We start from the raw sequence: 12,879 nt of genomic DNA, 5'->3' as shown, positions 1-12,879 counted from the left end.
AAATAAAACATTTTTAATGAAATGTAATAAGAGAAAATAGTTTTCATGTGGGATCTTGTCATATAGTCCCCCAAAAATCAACAACCTATGGTTACTAAGGCCTGTCCCAAGTCCTGATTTAGCATACAGTAAGTCTGTAAATGATCTTCCATGGAAAATAGTCTTTCCTGGGAAACAGAGGAGACAAATGTTTTAAGGAAAGAGTTTTTCAAATAGAGCCCAGATATTTGGTTATGTTAATCCTTGGGCTTCTTTTCCTCATAGCATAGGTTCCCAAACAAAGTCTTAGATAAAATTTGTGGTTTATTTGCAGGAGAGGGTCCCCTAGTAAAATACTTTCTAAGACAATTGGCAATGTCACATGATCACATATGCTAAATTTCTTAGGGGAGGGAGGAGTTGAGAGTATTATATTACCTCCAAAATGTTTTACACTATAGTCTTCAAATATATATTTTAATTCTTTATTAATTTTTTTCTGGTCATACATATACATGAACTTTTTTGATACACATTTCTTTATGAATCATGTTGGAAGAGAAATATCAGAACCAAAGGGAAAAACTATGAAAGAAGAAAAAAACAGGAAAAAAAAGAAGTGCATTCAGAAAGAGACTATGGAGATTGAATGTGAATTCAACACAAACTATGTTCACTTTTTTTTTTCTGTTTTTTCTGTCCAAAGTCTATCGGGTTTGTTTTGAATCACTGAACCATTGAGAAGAACCAAGTCTTCCATAGTTGATCATCACACTTTCTTGCTGTCACTGTGCAAATTGTATTCCTGATTCTGCTTGTTTTGCTCAGCATCAGTTTATGTAACTCTTTTCAGGGCTTTTTAAAATCAGCTTGTTCATCACTGATTACAGAATAATGATATTCCATTATCTTCATGTGCCACAACTTTTTCAGCCATTCCCTAATTGATGGGCATCTACTCATTTTCCAATTCTTTGCTACTGCAAAAAGAGCTGCCACAAACATTTTTGCACATGTGGGTCCTTTTCCCTCCTTTATGATTTTCTTGGGATACAGACCCAGTAGTGGCACTGCTCTTCATAATGGTTGGATCATTTCACAACTCCATCAACAATGCATTTAGTGTCCCAGTTTTCCCACATTTCTTTTAACATTTATCATTTTTTCCTGTCATCTTTACCACTCTGAGAAGTATAAGATAGTACCTGAGAGTTGTTTTAATTTGCATTTCTCTAATCAATAATGATTTAGAGCATTTTTTTCATATGACTATAGATAGCTTTAATTTCATCATCTGAAAATTATCTGTTAATATCCTTTAACTATCAATCTAACAGTACTTTATATATTTTAGAAATGAGCCCTTTATCAGATATGCTGGCTGTGAAAAAAAATTTCCCAGCTTTGTACTTCCTTTATAATCTTGTTTGTATTAGTTTTGTTTCTGCAAAACCATTTTAATTTAATGTAATCAAAGTTATCTATTTTGCATTTCATAATGTTCTCTAGTTCTTCTCTGGTCATAAATTCTTCCCTTCTCCAAAGATCTGATGGGTAAAGTATCCTTTCCTCTGCTAATTTGTCTATTATATCATATCCAAATCATGTATCCATTTTGACCTTATTTTTGTATGGGGTGTGAGATGTAGGTCTATGCCAGCATTTTTTGTGAAATAGTGAGTACTTATCTCATAAAAAGGAGTTTGGGAGTTTATCAAGTGCTAAATTACTATAGTCATTGATTATTGTATCATGTCTTTCTAACCTGTTCCACTGATCAGCTATTTAAATCTTAGCTAGTACCAAATGGTTTTGATGACTGTTGCTTTGTAATAGTTTTTGATCTGATAGAAGTCTTCAAATCTTTAGGGTACCTAACTTCAAGTAATGTTTTCCATCTGAGTCAGTCATCCCAGGGCTAGTTATGGTAGAAATACAGAATCCCAGAATTTTGGAATGGGGAAGGAATTCAGGTTACAACCAATCTAACTCATATCAGAAAAGGAATAACCGCCATATTTTATTTTATAACTGCTGTTTGAAAATCTCATAAATATATTTAAAACCAAGGGTGAGAAATATATCAAATGAAGATATAATTTAAAATAAAAATTTTAAATACTGGTTATTCAAATAAGCAGCAATGTCCATTATCATCATTGTTGTGTGACAAAGAGCTAGAAATGCTTGATTTAGCAATAAAACAGGAAAAAGAAATTGAGAGAATCAGCACATAAAAAGAGAAAACAAAATCATTGCATTTTCAAGATATGATGGCTTGCTTAAAAAAGCCCAGAGAATTTACTAAAAATTAATTGAAACAATAATTTATGAAAAGTTACAGGGTATAAAATAAAGCCCACATGAATTATCAACATTTCTGTTTACTACTAATTAAATCTAGCAAGAAGAGAAAGAATGTAAAATTCCATTTAAAACCAATGCAGCTAAAATTAGAAAACAAGAAGATATATAGAGTAAATGTATTTGGTGTACATTTCTGATTTCTAAAATATGAATCTTTCCCCAACTAATAAATGGTCAAAAATTATGAACAGGTAGTTTTCAACATTAGAAATCCAAGCTATCAAAAGTTGTATTTAAGAATATGTTCTAGGGGCAGGTAGTTAGTGTAGTAGATAGAACATCAGCCCTGAAGTCAGGAGGACCTGAGACACTTACACTTTCTGGCTGTGTGACCCTGGGCAAGTCATTTAAGCACAATTGACTCAAGAGGAAAAAAATTCTTTGCAGGATACAAAATAAATCCATATAAATTGTCAGTATTTTTATATGCTAACAATAAAGTCCAGCAGCAAGAGATAACAAAGAGAAATTCCATTTAAAATAACTGTAGATAACATAAAATAGTTGGGAGTCTACCTGCCAACACAATGTCAGAAATTATATAAACACAATTACAAAATGTTTTCCACACAAATAAAGTCAGATTTAAACAAATGAAAGAATATCAAGTGTTCATGGGTAGGCCAAGCTAATATAATAAAATTGACAATTCTACCTAAATTAATTTATTCAGTGTCATACCAATCAAACTGCCAAGAAACTACTTTATAGACTTAGAAAAAAATAATAACAAAATTCATCTGGAAGAACAAAAGGTTAAGAATTTCAAGGGAATTTTTGAAAAAAATGCAAATGAAGGTGGCCTAGCTGTGACAGACCTAAAACCATATTATAAAGCAGTGGTCATTAAAACCATTTGGTACTGGCTAAGAAATAGAGTAGTTGATCAGTGGAATAGGTTAGGTTCACAAGATACAATAGTCAATGATCATAGTAATCTAGTGTTTGATAAACCCAGAGACTCCAGCTTCTGGGACAAAAACTCACTATTTGACAAAAATTGCTAGAAAAATTAGAAAATAATGTGGCAGAAACACTTAACACCCTATGCCAAGATAAGGTCAAAATGCGTTCATAATTTAAACATAAAGAGTAATACTCTAAACAAATTAAAAGAATATAGGATAGCCTCTCAGATCTACCGAGAAGGAAGGAATTTATGCCCAAAGAAGAACTAGAATATATTATGAAGTGCAAAATGGATAATTTTGATTATATTAAATCATTGTTTTGTTTTGTTTTCTGACATCCAGATTAAATGTGTCTCTGAAATGTCTATGCATCCACTGTTTACATTCCTGTGCTCTGGAACAAAGAGAAGAATAAGCCTTATAATTTTTCCACATAGAAACCCTTTAAAATCTACAGGGTCAGATTTAGAGGTAAATGGGACCTTAGAAGTCACTGCATCCAATCCTGTCATTTTACAAATGAGGAAACTGAGCGCTCAAGAGGTTAAGGGGTTGGTCAGTTATATACAGCCAGTAAATATTCAAAGCAGGAACAGAACTCAGAAGTCTCTAAGTCTAGCTCTATTCAATGTATCTTAGTCTTTTCTTCTCCAGGGTAAACATCCTAAGTTCTTTCAACTACTTCTTCCATAACATAGAAGCCAGGCCCTTCACCAGGCTGATTTCCCTTCTCTGAAAGCTTTCCTTTTCTGCTTAAAATATGGTGCCCGAGCCTAAATGCCATGCTGCAATTGTGGTCTGAGCAGGGCCCAATATTAATAGACTTTCACCTCTTAGTCCTAAAAGCTCTGCCTCAATGAATCCCAAAGATTAAAATCTTTTTGGGAGGGGGAAGTATGAGTGGGGTCCAATGGAACGTGAGTTCAAATTCTTGTTCTGGTGTGTTCTCTCTCTAAGCCTGAGTTTCTCATCCATAAAATGAGAGGATTAGAATAGGTGACCTCTAAGGGCCCTTCCAGTTCTAACTTTCTGATAGTTCCATGATGGTAGGATATTTGTTATTGCTACCACTTGTTCTTCTGAACATGACCATTTTCCCTTAAAATCCTTGAGGGCAGCAACTGCATGGTGTTTGATTTTGTGTCTGTAGCATCTTGTACCATACCTGATTTAATAAATGCTTACTATTTGATTGACTGATTTGTTCGTTATTATCACAGTCCAGTTTGATTGGGTTCAATCAAGAAATTTTTGCATTAAAAATGTGATAACTTGTGATGTTAATCTGCTAATTAGTAATTCCCTTTAGAAATTTAAAGAGGCACAAAAATAGCAATGACACTAAAAAAAGTTATCTTTACTATAAATGATACCATTACAAAAGTAAAATCCCTTTAACACACATAATAAATGATTATATAAAATCATTATGCAATAGCAGAAATCATTATATGTAATAAGTATTGATAAATTTTTGAAAAACGAAACTTCATGATGATGATCTCTTCTAACAGAAAAATCTTTCTTTAGAATATGAAGTTATGAGGGGAAAGCCCTGGATTTGATTTAAATCCCAGTTTAATAATTTATTGTGTGACCACTATCAAGTCACTTAACCTCTGAAGGCCTCACTTTCTTCATTTGTAAAAAGAGTGAGCTAGAATTTCCCTCTCAGTTTCTTTTCAATTCTAAATTTATGAATCTATAAACTTAACTTAACTATAAACTTAATGATTATATAAAATCATTATGCAATAGCAGAAATCATTATATGTAATAAGTATTGATAAATTTTTGAAAAACGAAACTTCATGATGATGATCTCTTCTAACAGAAAAATCTTTCTTTAGAATATGAAGTTATGAGGGGAAAGCCCTGGATTTGATTTAAATCCCAGTTTAATAATTTATTGTGTGACCACTATCAAGTCACTTAACCTCTGAAGGCCTCACTTTCTTCATTTGTAAAAAGAGTGAGCTAGAATTTCCCTCTCAGTTTCTTTTCAATTCTAAATTTATGAATCTATAAACTTAACATCCATGCTGAAAAAGCCCATAAAAATCTCATTCAATTATGTTCTTAAAAAGAATTGATAGTTTATGATATCAGAAATGTGATCAATTTCTCATAAATTGATTCTTTTCATTTATTTTTCTATGTGATCACTATAGCATCAGCTACTTTTTTGGCAAGCTAATTTAATTGAAATAATAGGAATTTTTAAAAAGCTATTTTTGTAAAATTTTAGTCAATCTCTAAAAAAGCAAATAGATAAATTAGGGGGGGTGAAACAAAAGAAATGAAGAATTCAGACAGAGCTATGGGCTCCAAGCCAGAAGGCTCAAGTAAAGGCAATGAATGCAATCTTTAGAGCTCACAAGATTCTCCGTAGTTAGGCTCATGAAAAGTTACTATATTTTAAGAGAAAGTCTGGTGGTTTTTATCTCAAGTTGATGATTTCATTTTTTTTTCTTTTAACCTAGTAACATCAGAATACTTGAAATAAGTATTGTCAGAAAAGTAAAATACTTTTTATCTCAGCGAAAAGCTGCGGGTGAGTCACAAGTTTTTGCAGGCTCTTAATTTCACTTATCATATGAATTTTTTCCAAGGTACTTATTAGGGAGTAGGATCTTCTGTTAAAAGTCCCAGGACATTAGTCTTACCTCCTAAGGAACTGTCTGTACTGTTCATCTCGAGCTTGGGCTGTTCTTCTCATAATATTCTGGAATACTTCTCTATCTAGTGCCCACGTCTTCACATTGGAGATAGCTTCAGGAAAAAAGAAAAAAAAATTGATCACTTTAATTATCAATTATTTTTTTAAAAATTACCTATGTTTATGTACTGTCAAAAATGTTATAATTATAAAAATTAATAAAATAAAATAATTATGTTTATCAAAACTTTTAAGAAAACCATAGAAATTCCTGATATAATCAATCCTGTCCTCATCCAATAGGTTTTCTATGTGATTAATCCCTATAACATCACAGTTTGGGGGTCTACTCCAACCAGGTACTGGGCTGATGTCACTCATTCCAAGATGCTCTTCCTTTAGCAAAATGAAGTTTCCAGAGATAAATCACCACCACAGTCACATTCAACCTCTTTCAGGGTACTCAAGATAATCCTTTAAAAGATAAATATCTCTATAATACCACTAGTTCTTGAGCCTACAAGTTGGGAAACTGGACATAGTGCAAAGCATGGAGTCAGAAAGACTTGAGTTGAAATCTGACTTCAGGCACTTACTAACACTGAGAATCTTGACAAGTCACTTAACCCTATCATCTTCAGTATCCTCCACCACAAAAAAAGATAATAATGAAAGCACCTACCTCACAGGATTATTGCAAGGATCAAATGAGATAATATTTTTAAAAAGCACAACACAGACATAGAAGAGGCATTTAATAAATGCTTTTCCCACTCTTCTCTTTTTGTCCTTCATCCCAAAAAGAATTCAAAATGTTTCTTATCTACATAACCAGTCACTCAAAATAATGAATCTTAAACATTTTTACTTAATTAACCAAACATTTACTTAATTAAAAGACAAAAGGAATAATAATAGAAAATGTTTTTTAAATTATACAAAATACATCACAATACACATATAAACCCAGATCACACTCTTCCACTAACACACATTTATTGGAACCTGGCAAGGAAACATGGGCTCCGGATAACTCCTAATTCTAAATGGCAGGCTTCAATGCTATTTCAGGATCTTCCATACCACAGAGCCCTATACTTGACTGTTGAGCTTCATTTCTCTATTCAAAGATAGCCTTTAAATTTAAGTAATTATCACCCTTAAAAAAAGCAACTAGGAACTGTTAGCTCCACTAAGAACTTCTTTAGTAAGAATAAAAGTTCTTTGTAAGCCAAAGGTGTACAAGCCATTTAACCTCGTTAGCCCCAGTTTCCTCATCTGTAAAATGAGCTGGAGAAGGAAAGGATAAACCATTTCAGTATCTTTGCCAAGAAAACCCCAAAATGGGTCTTGAAGTCAGCCACCACAGAAAATGACTGAATAACAAAACAAACCATTAGTTCCGATTGCCAAAATGTAAAGTTCATCAAACTGGCCATCTCCAGACTATACAGACCAGCATCTCTAGGATGCTGCCCAATCAGAATGCAGCTTACAACACACAGCTCTTACTCACCATGGTACCAAAAGCCATGATGCTCTTTCCTTGTCAGGTCATGACCTCCCTGATGTAATGGTCCTCTTGGAGAAGAAAAAACAAATAGCAACCTCTGAGGTCAGATATGGCAGAAGAAAACAAAACCTTATGGGAAAAAAGCACCTTTCTCCAACGCTAGGTGGCGCCCAAGAGTAATAGCTACACCTCTCAGGATGAAGTAAACTTTCTCTGCAGCCAATCAGGAATAACACAGCAAAAGCAATCTCTCAGCTGACTGCTTAACTGCCACAGCTCCCACAAGACAGCTTCTCAGCCCCCCTGCAGTGTTACCAGCTCTTATTCTCACCTTCCTTCTTCTTCATCCCCTGAAGTGGCTGCTATGAGGCATTGAGGCAATGAGAGAAACTACTGTCTCTCAGGGACTCACCTTTCACTGAAAAAGTCGCAGCTCCCCAAATTTGTCCTATGAAATCAACAATCCTTTTGTAAATCGTCCCCCAGCCTCTAAATGTCAATAGAGTTTCTCGTTGTCTTATTTTTGCCTTTTTTATTCATAAAATACCTATATGCTAATTAGCTGAGGTACCCATAATGCTTGTGGAGCTCATTGGCACTATGGTAACAAAGTGTTTTCTTAATGGTACTATGAAACTTAGCAATCCAATTCATCTAATTTTTAATAAAGAAAAAAATATTTGTCTCTTTATAACTTTCAAATGTTCCCACAGAAGTAAGTTTTCACTTATCTTCTTGTAAAGAAATCTAAATTCCCAATTCTAATTACAGATCATTTTCTATACAAAACTGACCAAATCCCATCTGGAAATTTACAGATATTTATGCATACATATGCATTTGCATAATATATGTATATACACATTGCTAATATATTATGATATGCATATATACATACATATATATACACAAGCATGTATACATATGCTTATAAATACATATTAGCATTGTATATATGTACATATGATAAATTAGCACATATTGCATATTAAAACAAAGTTCTTTTTCCATTTGTATTAACTACAAAACTGTTCATAACAATAGTAATATCTTACATCCTTTGACAATTAAAATAAATCTCTTTCCTTGCACAAATTATTTTGCCCTTATATAGTAATATAAGAGCTATAACCAAGTCTGACCCTGGAACTCCTCCAATCCCTATTCTGACCACCAGCCAGAAGCAAGAATCATCACTGTCTCTGTCACCCCCAACATTCCTCAGTTTGCCCTGTCTACATCTTATTTGCATTTAATTTTTTTTGTATGTTTTCTCCCCCATTTAGAGCAGAAACTGTTTTCTCTCTTTGTATTCCCAGAAGTTAGCAGAGTGCCTGGCACATAATTGGCACTTAAATACTTGCTAAGTGACTTGATGGCTGCCAGTTCCTAATCACAGACATTACTTAAATTCACAATTCTGGGGGAGATAAATTATTCAACGTTAGAGGGAGCATTCATGTAGAGTTGGTCTAGTTGATGTCTATCTGCCTCAAACAATCTGGGTGAGTATGTTTGTGTGATTAATCCTTCTACCTAGTTTAGGTAAGCGTGAAATTCATTTAATACTCACTTCAACCATCCCTTCTTCCATGTTTGTAAACTCAAGTTCCACTCACCTTTTCCTTCTTTCTACATATTGTGTGTGTTCCTTTCAGTCTTCCTTCCTTTGCTCTTCTGTAAGTCCTCAGGACAAAATTTTCACACCCATCCCACCTCATCCCACCTCCACCCTGAGATCTCCATTTTTCTTATATAATTCTCCCAAAATCAGAACCAAAAAAAGTTCAGAAAATATATTTGTTTCTTTTCACTTTCTTCCGTTATCTAGCTCCTTCACAATTACTCAAATACCCTTGGTTTTTTATAGGTTTCTCTGGACTCCTATATTTGCATTTCAAAGTTCCCATTTATTTTTGGTCTTTTCATCAGAATGTTTGAAAGCCTTCTATTCCATTAAAAATCCATTTTCCCCTGTAGGATTATACTCAGCTTTGCCAAGTAAGTTATTTTTGATTGTAATCCTATATTTTTTGCCTTTGAGAATATCATATTTCAAACTCTTCATTCTTTCATAGTGGTAGCTATCAGGTCTTATGTAATCCTGACTCCGATTTCTTGATAATTGATCTGTTTCTTTCTGGATACTTGAAATATATTTTCTTTACACTGCAGGCTCTAGATTTGGGTTTTAAGATCCTGGGAGTTTTCAGTGTGGGATTTCTTTCAGGAAGAGATTAGTAGATTTTTTTAATATAATTTCCCCCTATAGATCTAATAGATTTGGGATTTATTTTATATAATTCCTTGAAATAAAACAGAAAGGCCTGATTTTAGTTTTCAAATTATCCAATGATTCTTAAATTATCTCTTGTTGGCCTGTTCTTCAAATCAGTCTTTTTGATATCAATTATCTTAGTATTTTCTCCTATTTTTTAATCCTTTGATTTTGTTCTAATATTCCTTTTGATTGCATGGAATCATTGATTTCTGTTTAGTATGATCTGTATTTTAGGAAGTCCATTGTTGGGTAAGTTTTACAATTTTCTATTCCGAGTTATTTATTTCCCTTCAAATTCTTTCTTCCAAAATATTTAATTTTTCAGTTTTTGCTTCATTTTTTGTAAGTATTCAGTAGTCCTTGTGGAGAGTTCATTTTTTGAGACTTTAATTACAGTTGCTACAGAGTTACTTTCTCCTGTTAGGAGATCTTTATATCTGCAATAATGTCTGATACTGGTCAGTGTTCTTCTTTGATTTCCTCATTTTTTTTTTCAGCTTTAGTTCCAGAATGGGCTTGGTTCCAGTGTCAGACTCTGCTTTGGCTATAGGTTTAAGTGGAATGATCAGTCCTGCTTGGCCTAGTGCTGAGACTCTTGCAGCATTACACTGACTCCACTTCCTACTTTAGATCCTTGGAGGTTCATAAAATTAGATATCTATGGTTCTCTCTGGTTTTTCTGAACAGAGAACTAGGGACATGTCAGCTGGTATATTTACACTAGTTTTGACCACTTCCTGCTACTACTCTCTAGACCATCTAGGCTTCCTATCTTGAGTTTCCTGTTTATCCCAGGATTTTCTCAGGGGAAGTCCTTTGTTCTTGCTGCCTCCAGACTTAGAGCATTGGAGGTGATATACATCCATCTCTGGTTGTGCTGTTTGACAATAATTTTGCTGGAAGAACACTCCTTCCAATAGCCTGTAGCCTGGTTTTTCTGTGCTACTGAGGTGAAAGAAATTACTTAATGGAGGTGCTCCCTGGATTTCTTGATCATTAGTTGGTGTAGGACTAACGTCAGGGTTTTGTTGGAGTAGGTATGTGGCCTATTTCCTGCTCAACCAAGCCATCTTGAGCAGGTCTTAATACAAGATTCCAAAAGGCAGAAGGTATGGACTTACAAACAAGAAGAACTTACCCTGAAAAGCTGAGTATAATCCTCCAAGGGTAGAAATTCATCTTTAATGGAATAGAAGACTTTCAAATATTTATGATGAAAATACCAGAGCTGAGTAGGAACTCTGAAATGCAAACACAACACTTCAAGAGAAACCTAGAAAAGTGAATTTATTTGAACAGCTGGAAAGGACTATATGATGATGTAGTTCTAAAACTTTCATATTGCAGGGGTTTGCTACCTGGAATACAGTAACACTGTGTTTTTAAAATATTTTTATAATTGATTTCAGTATAATTTATTTTCTTTGTAATTATGTTGTTTTATTTTATGCACTTAAAAATACTATTCTAAGAGGACAAGAGACTTTATCTGACTGCCAAAATGATAAAAAGTCCCATAATGTAAGAAAAGAAAAACAAGTGTCCTTTCGGAATCTCAATACTTTCAAAGGATCTTGAGAAAATTAACTAAGAAAAACTGGATTTCTGGGAATATACTGGTTCTGTTCTATAAATTGTAAGCTTTTAAAAAATAGGAATAGTGAAAAAGAATACAGTGTAGAAAGGAGAAAGAAGGGGATGGAAAGTATTATAATTGGTATGTATGAGAAGAAGCATATATGTAAACATGGAAGAAGGGATAGTGGACATTAGATGAACATCACTCACATAGCTTCATGGGATCTAAAATTTAAGAAAGAAACCTGCAGTAAAAATTAAGACCTTAAAAACATCTATGCACGAAAACAAAAGAATTTTTCAGGAGGGGAAATGGAGAAAAAGAGGAAGAGGAAAAAAATAAGAAGAAAGAAGGGAGAAGAAGAAAAAGAAAAAGAAAGAAGGAAGAAAAAGAAGAAGAAGATTCTATTTCTGAGGGAAAAAAGCATAGATGACATAGTTATCCAAAGTGCAGATGAAACAAAACTCCAAGGATCACTAAAACACTAAGTTAGATGATGGAGTGGATGCACTTGTAATCAGGAAAAGCCAAATTCAAATTCTTCCTCATATATTTATTAAATATGTTACCATGAACAAATCATTTCAATTCTTTAAATATTAGTTAATAATAATAATAAAAAAAAACAATAACTAGTTAAATATCATTATTATTTGCCAGGATTTTAAAATATCTTTATTTACTAGAACATTGAAATAACTCCAGTAACATGAAGCAACATTATTGACATTTTCTCAAAGGAAATTCTTGTTCAGGTAAGAGGTCGAGTACATTGCTACTGATCTTTTTTTGTAACTGTGAAATTCTGAGATTTTATGGAAAATAGGGAATCAACACAAGATCATGCCCTATTTCATAGTAGATAAGTGATCAAAGGACAATAAAGATATATACAAACATATTCACTGCAATCCTTTTTATAGTTTAAAAAACCTGGAAATAAAGTTGACATTCACCAAAAAGGGAATTATTGAATAAACTGTGGACAATTAATAAAACAGGATATTAATAAAGAATGATAAATATGAGGACATATAGGAAGATTCATATAAACTTGTTTAGAATAAAGAAATCACAGGCAAGAGAACAATATGCAGAGAAACCAGAGAATCATATACAAGATCATAATTCAAATGAAAATAACACCAAAAGATTTTATTTGTATTAAAGGCAAAGAACAATTCTGGCTCCAGAGGGCCAACAATTTTATATTATATATATATATTTCCCTCTTGGGAAAGAGATAATCAATACAAATGCAAAATGTTACATAATATATTATTAGATGTGGTTACTATAATGTTCCTTTGTTTTTAAACAAAAGAAGATTTTTTTTATGGACAGTGTTATTGATATGTAACCATACTGTTTAAAAAGGGAAAAAAAGCAATAATTTTTAAAAAATTTTCCAACAAAATGAATGTGATGTCTTTGAAGGCATTGAACTCCATCTCACTTTAAGTCTTTAAGTATGTATGATCCCATGTTTTGGATAATGTAGTGAGATTTCTTCTTCAGATAATAGGTTAGACTAAGCCTATGAGATCACCTATAGCACAGAATTTCTAGCATTGGCTCTGTGATAAGGAC

The 12,879-nt window shown here is 33.1% G+C and overlaps 1 protein-coding gene across 1 annotated transcript in view; it reads right to left on the bottom strand.

Annotated features, from left to right (window-relative positions):
• Positions 1 to 12,879, bottom strand: part of PRKG2 (protein kinase cGMP-dependent 2) — a 107,658-nt gene that overhangs the window by 52,293 nt on the left and 42,486 nt on the right. Inside the window, exon 5 of the mRNA XM_074272729.1 lies at positions 5,924 to 6,029. Within this exon, the coding sequence (XP_074128830.1) occupies positions 5,924 to 6,029 (106 nt within the window). The remainder of the gene's footprint in view (positions 1 to 5,923; positions 6,030 to 12,879) is intronic.

Source organism: Sminthopsis crassicaudata, chromosome 6, assembly GCF_048593235.1.
Source record: "Sminthopsis crassicaudata isolate SCR6 chromosome 6, ASM4859323v1, whole genome shotgun sequence".
Taxonomy (NCBI): Eukaryota; Metazoa; Chordata; class Mammalia; order Dasyuromorphia; family Dasyuridae; genus Sminthopsis; species Sminthopsis crassicaudata.
The sequence above is the reverse complement of the archived record's forward strand: the minus strand, read 5'-3'. Positions and strand labels throughout refer to the sequence as shown.